General features: G+C 62.1%; 1 protein-coding gene, 1 long non-coding RNA gene and 1 other non-coding gene across 3 annotated transcripts; all 3 read right to left on the bottom strand.

Annotated features, from left to right (window-relative positions):
* Positions 1–1,426: 1,426 nt before the first annotated feature.
* On the bottom strand, positions 1,427–12,326 carry LOC119096225 (uncharacterized). The gene is made up of 3 exons (XR_005094035.1): positions 12,238–12,326; positions 1,975–2,058; positions 1,427–1,468 (listed from the first exon to the last, which is right to left on the bottom strand). It is a non-coding gene; the product is annotated as an uncharacterized LOC119096225 (long non-coding RNA).
* A 525-nt stretch (positions 12,327–12,851) lies between these two features.
* On the bottom strand, positions 12,852–15,894 carry LOC119097349 (nicotinic receptor-associated protein 4-like). The gene is made up of 5 exons (XM_037220396.1): positions 15,811–15,894; positions 15,488–15,613; positions 13,644–13,851; positions 13,238–13,334; positions 12,852–12,855 (listed from the first exon to the last, which is right to left on the bottom strand). Exons 1-5 carry the CDS (start codon positions 15,892–15,894, stop codon positions 12,852–12,854), a joined length of 519 nt encoding a protein of 172 aa, XP_037076291.1.
* A 2,362-nt stretch (positions 15,895–18,256) lies between these two features.
* Positions 18,257–18,329, bottom strand: TRNAV-CAC (transfer RNA valine (anticodon CAC)). Its single transcript has one exon. It is a non-coding gene; the product is annotated as a tRNA-Val (tRNA).
* Positions 18,330–21,249: the final 2,920 nt, after the last annotated feature.

Raw genomic sequence — 21,249 nt, 5'->3', positions numbered from 1 at the left:
GGGCGTTCGTTATTTCATCCGGCGCCGCGGCCGGGAGCGGCGCGGTCGGACAGCACCGGCTTCCGCGACGGCCGCTGCTGAGCGTGGGACGAGCGCGCCCCGCCGCAGCGGCGCGGGCTCCATCCCTTCAAGGTTTGCTCGTATGTTCCCTCGAGTCTTCGTGAATGGATGCAGCAGGCCATTAACCATAACGAGGATAAATTCAGCGCGGAGACGGTTTCGAGCGTATTGAAGGATGTTTCGTTCCGAGCCATCTCCCCGATATCTGACAAACATTCTGGCCGGCTATGCAGTTAGCTACCGATGAACCGCCGCCCGGCGCACTCGTCAGTGGCCCCCGCAGAGATCTCGGCCGGGTGGAGGGGCGCCGCCCGGGCCGCACCGCCCACCTCACCGCAGCCAGCCGTGTCGGCCGTCACGCCACGCTCGTCATCAGGCCTCCAATATATGCAGCCTCCATCGATAGCCACGACACCACGTCAGCGATTACGGCCGGTAGGTACACAGTCGCGGTGGGCCAACACAAACAGGTCCGCACCGGGCTGGCCGGCGGCGGCGGCGGCGCCACGTGCCACTGCCGCGCGGCCTGCTCGGACGCGACGCACGGCCGACGTGGCCGGGGGTGAGGCGCCAGCCGCCGCCGAATGACTGGGCGGCGCTCGGTGCAGACGTACGCACAGACACACGGACGAGCGAGTCATGCCGCCCCGCGGACACGATCAAAACAAATCAGCCGGAGCGTATGTGATATACAGCCACGCATACTCTGCCAGACTACGCCCACCACACCCACCACAGAGCACAGGACCCTCATCGAGCACACCATTGCAGCGACCACTCCTTGACACGTAACGAACGTTCCGATCACAGTCGCGCCGGCGTTCGGCTCCGGTCAAATTTTCCTGGCCTTCACCTTAACGGTAACGGGCCGCACCATCACGCCGCCGCCGCCGGCGTCACCGGAGCCGGACGCGCCGGCCGACTCGCGGCGACCGGGCGCCAGGTAGCGGCCACGCAGCCGGCGCAGCGTCTCCAGACAGCGCCGGTGGTTCAGCGCCAGCAGCAGCACCAGCAGCGTGAGCGGCAGCCCCAGCACGGGCCCGGCACCGAGCTCGGCGTCGGCCGGCCGCCGCTCGGCCGCGAACGGCAGCAGCAGGTGGTGCGCCGCCGCGTCCGCCGCAAACGCCGCCTCGGACGGCCGCACGATGTGTGTGCTGGCGCTGAGGGAGCACTCCAGCCGCGCCACGTACTGGCGGCCGTCGCGCGGCAGCGGCGTCGGCAGCACGATGAAGGGGGCGCGGCCCAGCGGCTGCGAGAGCAGCGGCGCCGCCTCGCCGCCGTCGGCGGCCACCACCAGCCGCAACGAGGCCAGGTGCTCGGCCGCCGCCTGCACGTGCACCGTCACGTCCGTCTCGCCCAGCCGGCGCACGGCCAGCAGGCGCACGTCCGCCACGTCGCCGTCCGTGACCTGCGGGCGGCGACCGGTCAGAGGAGCGACGCACGGGCCGGCAGCGCGGACACCGACGCCGCGCGGCCGCGCCAGCAGGGTCGGTTTTCGGCTGGCTCTGCATCGAAACGTCACCGGCGTGGTCACGTCCAACACCATGTGGCCACGCGATGGGCGCAATTATCTGATGGTGGCACCAGCCCGACAGACAACGGGGCCCCGCGCCTCCCACCCAGCACCAGACCAAAGCCGCGACACGGAAACCGCCGCCGATCTCATTCCCAGCGGTGCGGTACAGCGCTGTCAGCCTGACCCCATCCCAGCTGACGCGGCGGCGGTGCTGTCGGCCTGTCGCCACCGCCACCACTGCCACCGCCGCCGCCGCCGCCGCATCACTCGTCGCTCCCGGCCAGCCCCGCTCCCGTCCGGGCGGCTCCGACCGAGGCGCGCTCAATATTTCAGACCGGCCGGCCCGCACGCGGCGCCGCTGAGCCGCGCGGCCGCCCACGCGGGCCGCGCTCGCCCACCTTGACGGTCTGCCAGTGCGGGATGCCGCGGGAGAACGCCGCGTTCGCCTCCGAGTCTGGCTTCAGCCGCACCGTGTACTCGCACTGAAACATAGCGAGTTCGGCGTTAGCATGGCCGACGGCCTGGCGCGGCTGCCGGCGCCTCGCACACACATGGAAGCGCGACAGCTGTTCGCCCCATGCATCACCAAACAGCGCGGTCCTTTTTCAGCACACGATCAGAAGTCCGAGAGGTGTATGCAAATTCATCTCGTTATCGTCATATGAAGATGACGGCCGTGTTAATAAGCGGAAATGATTCACAAAGTGGGAAAATAACTTGGACGCAAGACGTTTGCGTGCTAGTTATTAGTGTTGAAGGGAGTGCCGATTGTTCAGGTCATTTTGCGTCCCCGAAGTAAAACGTTGCTATGAGACCTTGAAACCACAAATTGTCCGGTGCGCTGTATCAGTTCGGCATCAGCATGTTGAGCTCTCGGGACCCGAATGCATTCTTGGCCGAGATGGGACAAGCCGCTTTGATGGTGGATGTGAAGACGCATTACAGCAAAACGCACTGCGTGTTGCAAATATTCCCAAAAACTCCTTATTATGACCGTTCATACTAAAATAGAAACAAGCTGGATATGGTAACTTCAATCACAACAAAAATAAAAGTTCCCTCGTGCTCCAGGGTGCCGTATACCTCGACTATTCCGATTGCAGAAGCTTTCAAACTTGTAAATGGTTACTTCCGGACGACGGGAATAAAACGCCATCAGCGACGTTCTGCTTAAGTGTCGCTTTCAGTGAAGACGTCCTTGCACCGAGGCCGCGCCCCTCAACTTTGACGACATTCGAGCCCGGGTGACTCGCTCGTGACCTTGTCACTAGGCATGAGAATCACCACCGCACCACCAGACACTGTGGTGCGACACTGTGGTCAGCTCACGACCCCTCCGATACGCCCCGAGTATGGAAAGAGAAGTAATTGCCTGATCGTGACCGCATTTGATGATTTGCCGGCAACTACCCGCACAATGGACCCCGCACGTTCTGCGATCGAGGACAGACGCGGCCTGGTACGTGGACAGCTAGGTACCGATTAGGGGACCGACTTCTTGGCTTATATCACCATGCATGACCGCGTGTATACTTTGTGTTGTTTGTGAGCGTACAAATGAAAATACAAAATCAGATTACCCATATTATTGTTTATACGTGTGCCCGACCTCCACGTGGGAAGGGCGGAGAGCTTTCAATGCGTTGTTCTACATAAAAACCTCGGTGGCATCGAAATATTTAACTGTCATGTTCAGCCCGGTATTCTAGAAGGCTCGAACCAAACACGCAGGCGCATCCCACGCCTTACACCTAAGAGTACGGCAGTGATGTTTTTCTGTGCCTTAATTCCAGCCGCACGGTTGTGCCTGCGGCATCGCAACCCGCCGCAATCGATCAAATACCTTCAAAAATCCTAACCATATAGCACAGTTATATGATATATGATATAATGATATATGATATATATATTGATATAATGATATAATGGTATGATAGCATAATATCTAATGATAATATGATGACACTAGGCCAGTTGAATTCAGACCTACATGCCTGCAGCAGACTCGCCCGCCCGTCCCCGTCATGGCCATCTCAGCGCGCCGCTTCAAAGCTCGGGCTTGTTCATACCGTCGGGCTTAGTTGTGTCGCAGCAGACTCCCCCGCCGTCCGAGCCATGGCCACCCCAGTGCGCCGCTTCAAAGCTCGGGCTTGTTCATGCCCTCGGGCTTAGTTGTGTCGCAGCAGACCTCCCCCGCCGTCCGAGCCATGGCCACCCCAGTGCGCCGCTTCAAAGCTCGGGCTTGTTCATGCCCTCGGGCTTAGCTGTGTCGGATGCAGACGTGGCAAGCACGCGGCTTGCTGGTCGGGAGGGAGGAAATGAGGGAGGAGAAGGAGAGAGGGAGGGAGGGGTCGTACTGGCAGAGGCGATGCCGAGATACCGCTAGTGCCACCCCGCCGCGGAGCGGCGGCATCACATTTATGTCGATATTGCAGATGTCCGATAGGTTCGGAAATTGAGGGGCGCATCAAACTGACGCTCTCACTGATGCGCTTCTGATGCGTGTTTACCTACTGCCCAAGTTGCCGTACAACGCACACTAGAGGACAAAATGTGTTCAACCCTTGTCATGTCCAATTTCAGCTGCGTGCCCTTGTGCAACAGAAAACACTGTTTAGCATTGCACACAACTGCCACAACCGGCGGCGATCATAGCGAAAGGTCCCAAAGGATTACGGCATGGCTCACGTGCGTGACACGGGATAACACGAACCTAATCCATTTCCTTTCTGCCCCATCTCGAGCCACCTTCCGTGGACGGCGGCTGGTTCCACAACATATTTATATTATGTTATATTGGATGGTATACATGAATTATATCAGCTGGTCAAAAATCTGTCTTCTTATTCCGAGAGGCTCGCCAGTTAAGGAGCTACGCAAACTGGACGTCGCGCCACTCACAGAGCTGTTTGAATGCGGAAAGTGAGATAGCCGTGCCAACAGGCGGTGGTACAGCGACAGGTCAGGAGGTGGCGAATCCTCACATCCAGGGGCTTCATCTGTTTTCTCCCGTTATCTCGCCCACGCTGCACACGAAGTGGCAGAATACGGCGCACGACTTAAGCTCATTGACACCATGACCCTGAGCTCACGCTTTGCGTATAGTGCAGTAATCACCAAACGATCGACGAAGCGGTCGAAACGCCGTGTCGGGTCGACACGGGCGTCAGTTTTCATTTAACTTCGCTGGGCGCCTCAGACCCAGCTGTCCTACAGAACTGCACCTCTTGTCTTCTGCCCTCGCCAGCCACATGGACATGACGACACGTCGGTGAGGCGATCACGCCGAAACACGGACCCGATCGAGCAGGCCGCCGCGTCGGGCGGCAGTCTGCTGACAGCGCCATTGCGGCCGGCCGCGGCGCGGTCCAGCTCGCTGGCTCAATCATCCGACCGGCCGACCCGCGCCTGCTGAGTCGATCATCGACACGGCGGGCCAAGGCCGAGGTCGGGCCGCGACACTGAGCCGCCGGCCAGCCATCACCGCCCGTGGCCGGCCATTAGCTCCCGACGGCAGTCAACGGCTCACACGGCCGGATCAGCCCAGACGGTACGAGCCCAGAAGGTCAGATCCCAGCCGGCTCACACGGCCCGATCAGCCCAGACGGCACGAGTCCAGACGGCCAGGTCCCAGCCGGCTAACACGGCCGGATCAGTCCAGACTGCATGAGTCCAGACGGCCAGGTCCCGACCGGCTCACACGGCCCAATCAGCCCAGACGGCACGAGTCCAGACGGCCAGGTCCCAGCCGGCTCACACGGCCGGATCAGCCCAGACGGCACGAGTCCAGACGGCCAGGTCCCAGCCGGCTCACACGGCCCGATCAGCCCAGACGGCACGAGTCCAGACGGCCAGGTCCCAGCCGGCTCACACGGCCCAATCAGTCCAGCGGTACGAGCCCAGGTCAGGTACCAGCCGGCTCACACGGCCCAATCAGCCCAGACGGCATGAGTCCGGACGGCCAGGTCCCAGCCGGCTCACAGGGCCCGATCAGCCCAGACGGTACGAGCCCAGAAGGTCAGGTCCCAGCCGGCTCACACGGCCGGATCAGCCCAGACGGTACGAGCCCAGAAGGTCAGGTCCCAGCCGGCTCACACGGCCGGATCAGCCCAGACGGTACGAGCCCAGAAGGTCAGGTCCCAGCCGGCTCACACGGCCCGATCAGCCCAGACGGCACGAGCCCAGAAGGTCAGGTCCCAGCCGGCTCACACGGCCCGATCAGCCCAGACGGTACGAGCCCAGAAGGTCAGGTCCCAGCCGGCTCACACGGCCGGATCAGCCCAGACGGTACGAGCCCAGAAGGTCAGGTCCCAGCCGGCTCACACGGCCGGATCAGCCCAGACGGTACGAGTCCAGACGGCCAGGTCCCGACCGGCTCACATGGCCGGATCAGCCCAGACGGCACGAGTCCAGACGGCCAGGTCCCGACCGGCTCACACGGCCGGATCAGCCCAGACGGTACGAGCCCAGAAGGTCAGGTCCCAGCCGGCTCACACGGCCGGATCAGCCCAGACGGTACGAGCCCAGGTCAGGTACCAGCCGGCTCACACGGCCCGATCAGCCCAGACGGCACGAGTCCAGAAGGTCAGGTCCCAGCCGGCTCACACGGCCCGATCAGCCCAGACGGTACGAGTCCAGAAGGTCAGGTCCCGGCCGGCTCACACGGCCGGATCAGCCCAGACGGTACGAGCCCAGAAGGTCAGGTCCCGCCGGCTCACACGGCCGGATCAGCCCAGACGGTACGAGCCCAGAAGGTCAGGTCCCAGCCGGCTCACACGGCCGATCAGCCCAGACGGTACGAGCCCAGAGGTCAGGTCCCGCCGGCTCACACGGCCCGATCAGCCCAGACGGCACGAGTCCAGAAGGTCAGGTCCCAGCCGGCTCACACGGCCCGATCAGCCCAGACGGTACGAGTCCAGAAGGTCAGGTCCCGGCCGGCTCACACGGCCGGATCAGCCCAGACGGCACGAGCCCAGAAGGTCAGGTCCCGGCCGGCTCACACGGCCCGATCAGCCCAGACGGTACGAGCCCAGAAGGTCAGGTCCCAGCCGGCTCACACGGCCCGATCAGCCCAGATGGTACGAGCCCAGGTCAGGTACCAGCCGGCTCACACGGCCCGATCAGCCCAGACGGTACGAGCCCAGAAGGTCAGGTCCCAGCCGGCTCACACGGCCGGATCAGCCCAGACGGTACGAGCCCAGAAGGTCAGGTCCCAGCCGGCTCACACGGCCCGATCAGCCCAGACGGTACGAGCCCAGAAGGTCAGGTCCCAGCCGGCTCACACGGCCCGATCAGCCCAGACGGTACGAGCCCAGAAGGTCAGGTCCCAGCCGGCTCACACGGCCCGATCAGCCCAGACGGTACGAGCCCAGAAGGTCAGGTCCCAGCCGGCTCACACGGCCGGATCAGCCCAGACGGTACGAGTCCAGAAGGTCAGGTCCCAGCCGGCTCACACGGCCGGATCAGCCCAGACGGTACGAGTCCAGAAGGTCAGGTCCCGGCCGGCTCACACGGCCCGATCAGCCCAGACGGTACGAGCCCAGAAGGTCAGGTCCCAGCCGGCTCACACGGCCCGATCAGCCCAGACGGTACGAGCCCAGAAGGTCAGGTCCCAGCCGGCTCACACGGCCGGATCAGCCCCAGGACGGTACGAGCCCAGAAGGTCAGGTCCCAGCCGGCTCACACGGCCCGATCAGCCCAGACAGTACGAGCCCAGAAGGTCAGGTCCCAGCCGGCTCACACGGCCCGATCAGCCCAGACGGTACGAGCCCAGAAGGTCAGGTCCCGGCCGGCTCAGGCGACGGCCGTCTGCTCCAGACGGCGGCCGGCCGCCTTCGGGGCGATGCACGCGGTCCACGCGGCCGGCGGTCCAAGCACGGATCGCATACCCAGCGGCGCGTTCCATACCTCACGCGCGATTGCTTTACGCACATGGGTACAATCACGCTGCATGAACTGTGCAGGTTGAACAACCTGCCATATCCCACTTCCACGAGCTTACCAATCGTAAGCCGAAGTAGGATGAGGGGCTTTCGTCCCGTCCGCTCAAGCCTTGTTCTGCGAAGGTTGCCACAATTCTCAATTAACTCGACGCAGTCTCACAGATCCACCTGTAGCGCGTTGAGTGCCAGTTTATTCATCCCGAGCAGATGCCTTGAAACGAGATGCCGTTCGGCCGGCTGGCGTCACCGCGGGGCGCGTGACGTTCACGGGCCCATCCATTATACGCGTCGTGAAACGCTCGCGCCATGATTTCAACGCGACCCGCAGCTGGTCGCGCGCCCCTAAATGGACACGATCCTACGATCCTAGCCCAACGGCTCAAGCACAGACTGCTGTGTCCGGAAGCTGCGGAGACAGAGACGGACGGCGCGGGAGTGCCGGCCCGGGGCCTGGACTGCAACTGAGTGCCGGCCTGGAGCCTGGACTGCAGCTGAGTGCCGGCCCAGGGCCTGGACTGCAGCTGGGTGCCGGCCCAGGGCCTGGACTGCAGCTGGGTGCGGGCCCGGGGCCTGGACTGCAGCTGAGTGCCGGCCTGGAGCCTGGACTGCAGCTGAGTGCCGGCCTGGAGCCTGGATTGCAGCCTGGTGGCTAGTGTCGTCCACGCAACGGGCTGGCTTCGGCTGGAGACATGGAAACGGGCAGAGATGCAGCTTGCCTGGGACCCACAGCGGTGTCCCAGCAGCCAGTACGGGAACGGCTCCTCCGGACCGCAGCCGACTCTGGCGAGGCGGCCTCTGACGCTGCAGTGACGTCACCAGCACGGAGGACGTGGCTGCGGCACAAGCCGACAGTATCCCATCTGTCGGACTGTGTACTGACGAACGTCAGTGGCATCGTCATTAGGGTCAAGTCACCACAACCTGGCCGAGCGCAAAATCCCTCCATGCCGACGCAACCTTAAACACCACAACACCACCGCGAAGCCCGGCCAGTGAAATTTTACCGCAGCAGGAATCAAAGCCAAGCGTCCCCAACAAGTGCTCAACACTGTCACTGCCAGGGGCCCGTTCCACCACGCGGGCAATACCCCATCAGGGTATGGAAAACCATTTCATTCAAAACGTCACTGCGATGCAGTCTGTGTTTATGTGTGTGTGCGGGGATCGTAGTGTTTGCGCTGCGCGTCCCAGAAACCAGAGGAACAGGGTTCGATTCCTAGCAGTGCCCGTTCTTCCTGCCAGGATGCAGGCAGGCGATGCCATATAGCCTCAGCAGGTGAGTACGTCATAAAGCCGCAATCACACGCGCACATGGCCGCATTGCTACTCGGTTCTGGTGAAACGGGATCAGCTGCCTTTGGAAGTGTATCTCACCAGAGCCGAGATATTGTTGAACAAAATGATCAGTACCATCGAACGCGTCTGTCATTCCTACAATTTGTTCGCCATCGTTTAAAAGCTGTGAAATCACAACTCAACATTTTCAATTACACCCATGTTTGATGCCGATCCGGCCAATTGCGGCGCGGCTGCTGGTTGGCTGGCGGGGTGGGGAGAGCGCTCGGGGAGCTCTCGCGCCATAATCGCCGGGGTTGGGGCTCAAGCCCGGCTCCCAGTCACCACTTGCATTGCCTGGGCAGCCCAAATAAGCGGGAGAGACTCCGCCGCGAGCTGACGCGAGCTGTTGATTGTGCTGTTAAAACCTAACAGCTCAGGACTGGCAAGTGCGGCACTGCGGGGTCCCCCCTCCCCTCCCTCCCCATTCCAAGCGTGCTCAGCAAAACGCAGGGTCATACGGAGGTAACTTGAAATTGGAGCAACATTGCAATACCGTGCAATCGACACGTAAGTGAAGCTATTACCGGTAACTGACGTCAGGCCCACCCGCCGGCGATCTGACCTCACGTAGTACAATGTCGGGCACCATGGCCGTTGGGCCGACGCTGGGGGCCAAGACGCGACAGTGGTCTTGCCATATAGCCTCCGGTCATACAAATGCCCGCAAATCACAGGTGTGATGGAAACACATGGTTGTCTTTGGCTTTCAGGCATGGCCTTGACAGCTTCAACTTATGTTTGAGCTTGACAAAATAGACACAGTTGGTCGAAAGTTTGGGAATCCCGGTAAAAACGCCGCGTTTCGTGCCTGTCGTGTGTGAGCCTTCCATTACTGGGCTAATCTCTCGAACCCGCACGCACAGCTTCCCCATTACCGGCATGATTACACTCCACTGTCCAAACTCTACTCACCTCACATGAGCCACACATCTTTTAAAAAACACAAACAAGCAGCAACCATCACCTATCCACAAGGAATTTACTCCCACCATGTTCCAGAAAGAAATTGCGTACTCTCGGCGATCAGCTAACTGCATGGGGTAGGCATGACAACCGTGATACCCGTGTCCCAAAACGGGAATTATGCTATTTCAAACTACCGCAGTTGATTCGCATAAACGGGCCTATGCGACAGCCGACGGAACGGAAAGTCACGCTCATTACACAGGCCTGGGAATAACAAATTCCCGGGAATAACAAATTCCTGAGATGAAACAAACCCCAGGCCATTTACCCCACACCCACCCACAGTAGGCTTCAGGACACTAACACCGCACCCGCCGATAGTCGGCCCCAGGACACTAACACCGCACCCGCCGATGGTCGGCTCCAGGACACTAACACCGTACACATCGATGGCTCCAGGACACTAACACCGCACCCGCCGACAGTCGGCTCCAGGACACTAACAACACCGTACACACCGATGGTTCCAGGACACCAGCACCACACCCAGCGATCGTAGGCGGGAGTCGGAGCGCTACAGCTGAAACGTGTCGAAAAGACGGCAACTCGATACCATCACTGGATGGGAGACTTTCCTCCCGGGCCGACTCTGAAGGCTGCTGGACGCTGATATGCCTCACCCCTCACATTGGGAAGGCATTTCATTGCCACGCGGCGCCCTTACGACCACAGATGGCCGACAAGGAGGTGAGTTCGAGCCATCCAGCCACATGTGAATCACTCCTGCGGGTACCGGCCCAGCTCTGCGTGCCATCCTATCCCGAAGTTGACGCGGCCTGACCACAAGTTTGGCTGGCAATGACCTGCGCCCCGCCGCCAAACTCGCACGCCTTTTTCGCCCCCGTCACCGTCGGCCCAGACGGTCTCCAGACGCGCAGCACGTACAAAACTCCGCGGCGGGACAATGCCAAGGGGCCCTGAGCAAACGGCACACCTCGTCACGGACCATGTCAGATCTATACGCCATGGCGTCGCTTTACACAAACGAATGCGCCTTGATTGGGACCGAGGGCACCCGAAAACAACTTTTAGAACTATTCCGTTTCGTGAAAATTCCCTTGCTTTTAGATCATGGCATTGTTAAACAATAAAAATATACTACATCTATCGGTGAATATCAGTACCTAGGACTGTGTTCTGGCATTATGCCTTTACGTTGAACGAATGTTTGCACTTTCTTTATTAGGCGGCAGGGGAAGTGACGGAATAAGGATGAACGACTGACGGGTATGGGACCTTTTTATGTGTCGGTGGTGCCCAAAAGAATGAAATGTAAGCGATCCAAACGAGCCATTCCTTCCTTATTCTAGCCCACTCCACGCATCAAGTTATCACAAAGGCAACACATCCAGCCCGTGCAAGGATAAATGGTGTACACCTTTGCATTGGACAGGAGTTTTAGGGTTCGTCGACTACGATAGTCACTTTGCCAAAAATGTGCATAATCGGTAACATTTCTGTACTTTGGTACTGAGTGCTGTCACAAGCGCGGATCCAAGGAGGGGGGGGGGGGGGGGGAGGGGCCGGGGCAGCCAGGCCTCAACTCCCCAAGACGGGGCAAAACATGAAGGATCTGAACTTTACAGAAAATCTAAGCAAGCCTCCTCTTGAAAGTTTGTTCTAGAGCACTCCTTGGGGCGAATGGAAGCACAGTCGGTAAGTTTTTTTCTCAAAAAGCATGATATCTGTTTGGGTTTTGGGTCCCTAAGCCTGGGTTTGCTCCTACGAGGCAGCCTCCTGGTCGAGCCTTCGTCATCGTCCGCAGCCACCTAAAGCGTTCAGTCCGTCGGAGTCTCAACAGAACACACGTAACCTTTAAATTTAGACCACGTTCGTGCATTGACACGCTGTCAGTGTAGCAGTTCTGCTTTGAATACATGCGCCATGTTTAGCACCTAATGTACGCCTGTCGTACACAAAATCAAAACAGCCTGAAACGGTATGTGAGCTGTACAGCGAACCTGCGCAGTTGCTCTCGCAGATGACCAACGCCACGGCAGCACAGCGCCCTACTACCGACTGCGAGTCCGCTGCGCCGCGCGCAGGTGAGGCCAGCGGTGTCAGTGGCATCGGCAGTGTCGGCGGTGTCGACGGTGTCAGCAGTGTCAGCGGTATCAGCGGCGTGTCAGCGGTGTAAGCAGCGTCAGCGTGTCAGTGTCAGCGGTGTCGTCAACAGCGTCAGCGGCGTCAACAGTGTCAGCGGAGTCAGCGTTGTCAGTGTCAGCGGTGTCAACAGTGTCAGCGGCGTCAACGGTGTCAACGGTGTCGGCAGTGTCAGCGGTGTCAGTGGTGTCCCGCCGGTACTGAGTGCCAGACGGCGGCCGCGCCCCCGGCCGTTGCGGGGCGGCACGGCTGGAGGCGCGGGGCAGGCTGGCGCCGATCGTCCGCCGCCGTGGGACGGCGGTCGGCTCTGACCTGGGGTCGCAGTCCGCGGATACGCAGGGCGCCGCCCGGCTCGCTGGCCGCCTCCTCCTGGTGGTGCTGGCAGTCGGCGCCGGCCACCGCCTCCACAGTCACGCCCCGGCTCCGGCTCGCCCGTCACGGACGTGACACGGCCCCGCAGGCTGTACGCCACTCTGGCGGCCGCTGGAGTGGCGACAGAAGCTGCGTGAGGACAAGCCGACATCCACACCTCAGCCACGAACACACAGCCAAAGCACCGGCGGACAAGCTGGAATGCGTGAGGACGTGTGGAGCACCGCTCCAGTTCTCGCCCCGGCCGCTGTTGTGACCTCAGCGGCGCGCCGCCGCCGGCCCGTCCACGTTCGCCGCCTGGTCGGCTGTCGGCCCAATCCCGCCCAAACGTCACTCTCGTCCCGCGGACCAAACGCGGCAACGGCCAAAGTGCCCGCCAGCCACGGAGAGCGTCGGCCTGTCAGCAGACGAGATGTACGGCGGGGAAATGCGGCGGCCACAAGGCCCAGAAAACATCCGGCGTCCGGTGGTGCGTGGGCGGCGGGCCCGCGGCGCACGGCCGCTCCCGGCGCTCTTCACTGGCCTGGCCGGATGTGACCTCCACTGACCAACGGTCACCTGCGGCGTGGCGCCCTTCATTGACCCGATGGTCTGAACCTGACCTCCACAGGCATGTTTGTAATAGTAAGAAAGGGAACGCGACGTACGTTGCCATGTGCCCTGGCACCCCTTGCCAGCCACTGTCATGATCATACTAGCCAGGGGCCACGCGTAACCGGGTCGAACCTGATCCACTCCCCCCCCCCCCCCCACGTGGGACCTGAAAACGTTAACTACTCGGACATGACCTGCCAGCTGCCCCAACCAACCTGACGGCCTGGTCTGACCTGAACTGCGCCGAGCTCTCGTCCGGTCTCCACTGACCTGACCGTCAACTCCAGCGCGGGCCCTCCACTGACCTGACGGCCACCTCCAGTGTGGCTCCCTCTGCGATCTCGGCCATTTGGACGGCGGCGTGAACTCGTACTCCTTCATCATGGGCCGGATGAAGTACTGGCCAGGGCTGAGCGACAGGAATGCCTGTCTGCCGTCCTCGTCTGCGGACGGGCGGCGGGGGGGCTGGTCGGCGGACGGACGCGGGCTGGTCACACGACAGCCCGGTACGCCGACAGCGGCCGCCGTCCTCCGGCTCATGACCCCACAGAAGGAGTGACCCTCTGACACGTGTCGAAAGACGGGGGAAACGGACGCACGAATGCAATAGAGATAGGAGAGTGGGGGAGCAGGTACGAGACACACACAAAACACGGGCAGACAATGGCAGTGACAAAGGCATGCACGAAGACAGCCCCAGATGCGGAGGCGCCACAAACAGACCCAGAGGCGGGACGGCGCGCGCCACTGACCGGTCAGACTGTTGCGCCGGTAGTCCTTGCCGCCGGACACGGACACCAGCACGCCGCCCAGCGGGCCGCCCTGCTCGTCCGTCACGCGCACGCGCAGCTCGGCCAGCTTGCGCGCGCGGAAGTGGCCGTGCCGCTCGGTGTGGCTGATGACGTAGCCCTCCTTCTCGGCCGTCACCTGGTACTGGCGCTCCGGGTGGAGGGGTCCGATCTGCGGAGGCCGGCAGGCGGCGGGTCAGCGTGCTCCGTGGCTCGGGCGGCGACACCAGCGCACAGCGGCCGCCCAGCAGCCGCGGCGGCCGGCAGGCGGCGGTCAGTGCGCTCCGTGGCTCGGGCGGCGATACCAGTACACACCCGCTACCCACCAGCCGAAGCGGCCGGCAGGCGGCGGTCAGTGCGCTCTGTGGCTCGGGCGGCGACACCAGCGCACAGCGACCGCCGCCCACCAGCCGCGGTGCCAGACCGTCCACACGCTAACAGCTCGGCTTTAGCGACACTGGCACAAATCCGCACACGTTGGAAACCAGGATTGGAAGCGGCCGGCGGCAAGTTTCCGCCGCCGGATTTTACTGATTAAAACCGCTGGCAGAAAACTAGGTGGCAAAAAACTGACAGACTCTGGCAGAAACTCAAGTGCTGCAAAACGTCTTATAAGCCATTGGAGCAGAGCAGAATAGCACAATAGCAAAACAGCAAACACATGATATTTTAAGCAATGTGTGTTAGTGATGGCATGGTACATTGAGCATTAAGAAAACCAGGGCACGAACAAGGACTGGCCAGAAAAAGCTAGCATATCAGAAGTTGCACGGAATGTTCATGGATAGCTCATTAGTTAGTCACCAAGCAATACAAAATATTTCTCATCATTCCTGTGATTATCTCACTCGTAAGTAGGAGTGGAATTACAAACCCTGGGCACCTACAACTGTAACCTAAGCCAGACAAAACAAGCTGGAAGAATTTCAAACTATCGACAGTAAAACCCACAAAACTTGTGGCATGTTCGCACTATGACTAATACCAAGAGTGCCCTAGTCATTGTACGAAGAGAACGTGGCCACAGGCACGGCCCACTGACTGGTAGGTGCCGCGGCTGTCGGTGACCGCCGACACCGGCTCCATCTCGGCGGCCGACACCGTGACCCGAGCGCCGCCCAGCGCCGGCACGATCTGACCTGGGATGGGCGGTGGCGCCAGGTTACCGCAGCCCGGCGGTCACCGCCCACACAGCGACGAGTCACTGCTGCGGCCATCACACAACCCACACAGCGACGAGTCACTACTGCGACGGTCACACAGCCCACACAGCGACGAGTCACTACTGCGACGGTCACACAGCCCACACAGTGACGGGTCACTGCTGCGGCCGTCACACGGCCCACACAGCGACGGGTCACTGCTGCGGCCGTCACACAGTCCACACAGCGACAAGTCACTGCTGCGGCCGTCACACAGTCCACACAGCGACAAGTCACTGCTGCGGCCGTCACACGGCCCACACAGCGACGGGTCACTGCTGCGGCCGTCACACGGCCCACACAGTGACGGGTCACTGCTGCGGCCGTCACACAGCCTACGCAGCGACGGGTCTCTGCTGCGGCCGTCACTGCACGCCACCCCCCCACAAGCGACGGGCCACTGCTGCGGTCGTCACACAGTCCACACAGAATCAGGTCATGGATGCTACCGACCTCCACCGCGGCCCGCGTTCCGACAACGCCACAGACCGTATTCACCAGCCCCCGACGCCGTTCCCACCACGACGATGGTGGTGGTGGCCAGACTGCCACCAGGACACCCCGCCCGTTGACATCGATCACCGGCCGACCGGTGGGCACGCTCACCGTGATGAAGGCGCCGCGGCGCGCCTGGAAGGCGACGGCGTCCGGCAGGCAGTCCTCGCCGGCCGTGATCTGGTGGTACGTGGGCGTGAACAGCAGCGTGTCCGACTGCGGCTGGAACGTGAGCACCTGGCCCGGCCGCGCCGACACAGAGAAGCGGTGCAGGCGCCGGTCGGCCGAGCTTGTCTCCAGCTCGCGCGCCTCGGCGTCCACCGACAGCCGGACGCGCACGTCGTCGGACGCCTGCTCGCAGCGCACGCGCCGCTCACCGCGTGCGCCTGCGCGCGCAGCTCCAGCGGCGCCGGCGCCGCCGTGTCGGCGCGCACCCGAGCCTCGGCGAAGGTGTGGCAGCCGCGCGGCTCCAGCCAGTAAGCGCCGGCCGTCGGCACGCACAGCCGGTTGGAGCCCATGGTCAGCTGGGTCTGGCCGGCGGAGGCCGCCGGCTCGCCGTCGGCCGGCCGGTAGTGGAGCGCGGTCGGGTGTGAGGTGACCACGGTCAGCGCGTACCCCGTCTGGGCCAGCCGCACGTCCGACACGTCACTGACGGTGACGGTGACCGGCACAGAGGCCTCCTGCCAGCACCACTCCTCCTGCCGACACAGCCAGGCTCGGTCGTAGGTCACACACAGACATACCCGTCAAGTTACACCCGCCGGGCACAGCTGTCATGCCCAATAGTCGCGGTGCGCGGCAACAAGGACAGGAACCACTGCAGCGCCGACGAAAAAACTCCAACCCCAAACGTATCTCGAACCATGAACCAGACCAGGCATTCTACCGGGGTACAGCGTCACCCAGAACCTGGCGACACGCCACAGCAGCAGTCGCGACAGGCGTGCCCCAGCGGAGCCCGGCTCTCCTCGCGTGCCCCGCCGTCGCCGTCCACCGACCTTGACCGGCAGCCACGTCGTACTGTCCGGGCCAGCACGTCCTCGAAGCTGAAGCGGCCCGCCCTGGTCGGCGACGGCGGTGCGCGGCGCCAGGCCGTCGGCCGTCAGCGTCAGCGGCAGGCCGGCGCACGGCTGCCGGCACGCCACGGCGCCGGAGACGCGGGCCCCGGAACGGCGACAGCTGCACGCCGCTGACGGGCGCCGACACGGCCAGCTCCTGCTGCGCCGAGCCGAAGCTGCCGGCCGGCCCGCCCACGTCAGGTCACGACCAGGCCGGTCAGTCTCCGCCGGTACGCCGGAGGGAGGGCTGACGGTTTGTGTGGCAGCACACAGCGACGCAGGCGTGTCAGACAGGCGGGGCGCGCGCCTCACTGCGAGTCGGGCCATGGTGACACGCCTCCACGGCACGCCGGCGGGCGTCCGGCGGCGCAGCCGGGGGCTGGGCGAGCGGAGTGTTACCGGACAGGACGCCCGCCATCCCACAGCGCAGCCGAAAGCCCATGGTACCCAGCTCACGGCCCTCAGTCCCACGCCACAGCACACGACCCACGGTCCAAATAACACAGCCCTCAGCCTACCATCCCCGCAATGTAGCTGGCAGCGAGTGGTGCCGGTACCCCGGCCAAGAGGCCGACGGCGGCGGGAGGCGCACCTGAGACCGCGCCGCTTCTCCTCGTCCGACACCAGCACGCGCAGCCGGTAGGTGGCGGGCCGCACGAACAGGCAGAAGGCGCCGTCGGCCTCCGTGGTCGCCGTGTGCGCCGCGCCCTGCGGGCCGGCTTCGCGCAGCTCCACGGTCCTGCCGGCCGGCGGCACGCCCCGTCACCGCTGGAGCCGGACGGACGGGCGCGACCGGCGGCCCGCTCGCTCACGTCCCGTCCACGGCAGCCGCGCCTTGTGCACGGTGACACGCATGCCAATTGTCATGGCATGGCACGCACGCCATTATTGCGCTCCAACAACGGCATGTCATAACAGTGCCTGCATACGTGAGAAATGTGTGCCGAAAGAGGATGAATTCCAGTAAAAAACGACCTGATAAAAATGGATGCAGCGGGATACGGTGAAAATTATCCAGCCGCGCTCAAGAACGCTACTGCGGGATATGTGCAGCAAACCAGACAACTGATTATCCGATCTCATGAATTGTACAATCCCAACACGCAAACACACGCACATTGATCGACCACGTCTAGTGGATGGTGATGACGATTTGATGTTTTCGGGCGCGCAGATATCACGGCCACGTTACGCCCGTAACTGTTATTCAAGCTGTGCTATGCTTTAACTAGCGAGGAGTAAATATACATGAATCTTAACATCCCTTACAGGCTGGTCTGCGTTGTAACAATGCAGAATCCGTTCCCAACATGTCGCAATGAGTCCAACACTCAGCCTGTCGTCCAAATGACACCCCTTGTCGTTACTCCCACGTCCCTGGACATGTGGAGACAAGTCGGCGGCGGGCCGACCCTACCTGGGCCCGGGGGGCGACGCCTTCAGGCAGGTCGGCCAGCTCCACCCGGCCGCACACGCGCAGACGGGCCGCCACCAGGTCCGGCAGCACCGGCGACGCCGGCGACACGGACACCGGCCGCGGCTCGAACTGCACCGCCTCTGCGGAGCGCCGCGTCCCGAGCGTCGGAGGCGGTGGTCAGCGGCAGGCGCGGCACTCCGCGGTACTCCGGCCACCACCCAGGGTGACAGTAGGACGCTCATGGGCCCGCACCAGCATCGGCTACCGCCCAAGGCGATACAGAGACAAAATGGCGGGGTGCGTATCACTAACGAAGGCCGATGAAGGAACACCAGGTTTGCATCACCACACGTCCATAACTACATCGTATTCATGCTGAGACCCAGGCCGCACAGTTCAAAAGCATGTTTCCGCCCGGACTCGAACCGGGGACCTTCCGCGTGTGAAGCGGACGTGATAACCACTACACTACGGAAACACCTGACAGCTACCGCCGTCTCCAGCGGCCGGGCCGAGGTGTCCGGGACGTACCTGCCTCCACTGTAAGCTGGTATTGGCCTCGCGTGACGCTCTCCATCACGTATCGGCCGTGGGCGTCCGTGACGGCCACGGGCCGGCCGTCGAGCAGCACGGCGGCGCCGGCCAGGCCCAGCTCGGTGCCGCCCGACACGGAGGTGAGCAGGCGACCACTCACGGTGAAGCCCACCACCTGCCGGCAGCAGGGCGCCCAGCTGACGGTGGCGCACCGGCTGAGACCAGCACCACTTAGCCGTCGCGCTGCTGCGACAGCTGGCCGACACCGAGCACTTGCAGACCATGCTCAATTGAGATGAGTGCTCAGATGAATCTGTTTCGCCGTTTCTGTCACCAGGTGTGACGCATATGTGTTCTTGCTTTTGTGTTTAGTGTACGTGGCGCGGACACCGAAAAAGCCATATTGTAGAGGATCCTACACACAATTGATCTATCTATCAATGTTACAGAGGCACCCACAGTGCAGCAACTAGTGCGTGGCACGCACAGGGACACTGCGTCCATTCCAGTGCAAACTGACCTGGAATGGCGTCGGCACAGTGGCGCTGCCCTGCGCCACGGTGACCTCCACCTCGGCGGGGCGCACGTCGAACCGCGTGTTGGGGCTCGCGTACACCGGCACCACCGTGTACCTGCGGCGATTGGGGTCACACAATGTACGCCGGCACTAACGTCTACCTGTGGATGAAAGCTGGGGGGGGGGGGGGGGCTCATTGCATGAAGACACATGGGCAGTGGGGTACACACATCGGCCACGTGATAACGACCCTATGACAGAGTGACACGCGATGCCTGTTGACTGTCAACTAGTGGCTCCTATTCATCCTGTGTATGCATGCTAACATCAACTCAAATCATATTGCCAGACAACATGGTGAGGGGCCGCGTAGTTGCACGCACTTGATGATTTCAAGCATCTTTGTTGTGGTGCGGCGCACTAAGACGCAAAATTTTGAGTACCTTACCTGACTATGAACGCTTGTTCACGAGGCCACGTCAACGTGAGCGTAACACCAGACACCAGTGGGAGCCCATGAAAGCACTGGAGCACATTACAGGTCCCACCAAACTGCTGGGGACATACACGCCATACTGCACACCCTGAACACCGCAGCAGGAAGTCAGGGATGGCACGCATCCACGGCGGCGGCAGCGGCGGGGCGCTCACTCACGTGCCGGCCGGCACCACCGGGAAGAGGAAAGCGTCCGGCGGCGTCCGATGGTGACGCGGCAGAGCGGCGGTGCCAGGCCGGCGCGCGCCGTGTACCCCGGCAGCGGCGAGGCCTCGCAGCCGAGCAGCGGCGCCGCCTCCGGCCGCCGGCCGTGCAGCACTAGCGTCACGTCCGGCACCGGCTCACCAGCATTCACCACCTGTTGGCGCGGCGGCGCTGCTCGCGTCACACGGACATGTGTGATGACTGGGCGGGGTCACATAGGGTGCACGGTTACAGAGGCTGCATGAGATCACATATGCTGAAGGGTATCACAGGGTGCAAAGTCACTGGGCATAGGATCACAGGGTTTGGGAATGCAGGAGAATGCTGTGATGTTTTTGCCACGCCGGCAGGTAATGTAACCACAGATGAATAACAACACAGGCCATACAGTGACACATGCAGGGTGCCGATCATATAGGGTGCATTGTCACAGGGCCAAACATGACTGCCAGGTCATGCAGGGTGATGCGGGGTGTAAGATCACGGCCATGCCACAGCCACACACTGGACAGTGCATGGTGTCTGGTCACTTTCCATATGCACAACTGTTGTATTGCTATCTCATAGCTGCATGCAGCACACATCATGACAGCATTCTAGACTGGATCAATGTATGATTTGAAGACACACTAGCCAGAAGCCTGACCAGAAGCCCATCAGCAGACAAGATGACACCCGACATCACAAACATACACATCGGAGGCGCCACTGTTGAGCCGGCGTCCGCGGCCCGGTCTCGCAGGGGCCATCACCCACCTGTCCGGAGAGGTCGAAGCCAGCCACGGCCAGCTGCTGACCCACGTCGCCAGTTGTCCTCCGCGCACAGAGACGCTGGTGCGGCCCCTGGCCAGCCGCCACACCGGGTGGCTGGCCGTCACCCTGGCGAGGCGACAGGTGGCATCAGCGGCCTACCGCCAGGCCCAGTACACACACACACACAGGTCACAAATGGGCGCGTAGAGGCGGGCTGAGGCGCCGACTGGCGCACAGTCACGGAAGCTGCCCTGGCTTAACAAGTCCCGCACAGTCACAGGAGTGGCCCCGGCTCACAGACTCATGCACACGTTTGCCATTATCGTCTTGCCACACAATAGCAGGCGACTGCCTTATTGTCACCGGAAGACAGAGTAACAGGGGGCGCGGCGCAAACCCGAAGGGATGGGGACGCAAAAATCCGTCTGCACCCCAGCCACCAGCCAGCACCCGGTGAAGCCGGGCCGGGGGAGGCGCGGCGGTGGGTGGCACCTCGTAGTCTCCGGCTGGTACGGGGCTGAAGGTGAAGCGGCCGCCGGCGCCGGAGGTGGTGCGGCTGTGCAGGCCGGCCGCGTCGCCGCCGGCCGCCGCCGCCGCGCTCAGGGTCACCGTCACACCGGCCGGCCCGTCCGCCGAGCCCAGGCTCACCACCTGCCGGCGGCAAAACACCGCTGACGCAGACGCTTCAGGGTACCGACGGACACGCGCTCACTGTTCCGTGATATATCTCGAGATGCGTTCGCAATGACTACCGGTCTTATTGTTCAAATGGATGGGCGAACAGCGGCTAAGGAACGTCATGGAAACAGCTCGAGAATAAATCACAATCTGTGCATGTCAACAACGTGAATTATATTCAGTAAGAACAATGACACCATGCAAATAACTGCGCTT

The sequence above is a fragment of the Pollicipes pollicipes genome, unplaced genomic scaffold, assembly GCF_011947565.3.
Source record: "Pollicipes pollicipes isolate AB1234 unplaced genomic scaffold, Ppol_2.1 Scaffold_4295;HRSCAF=5057_pilon_pilon_pilon, whole genome shotgun sequence".
NCBI lineage: Eukaryota > Metazoa > Arthropoda > Thecostraca > Pollicipedomorpha > Pollicipedidae > Pollicipes > Pollicipes pollicipes.
Note: the sequence above shows the minus strand (reverse complement) of the source record. Positions and strands in the feature narration are given on the sequence as shown.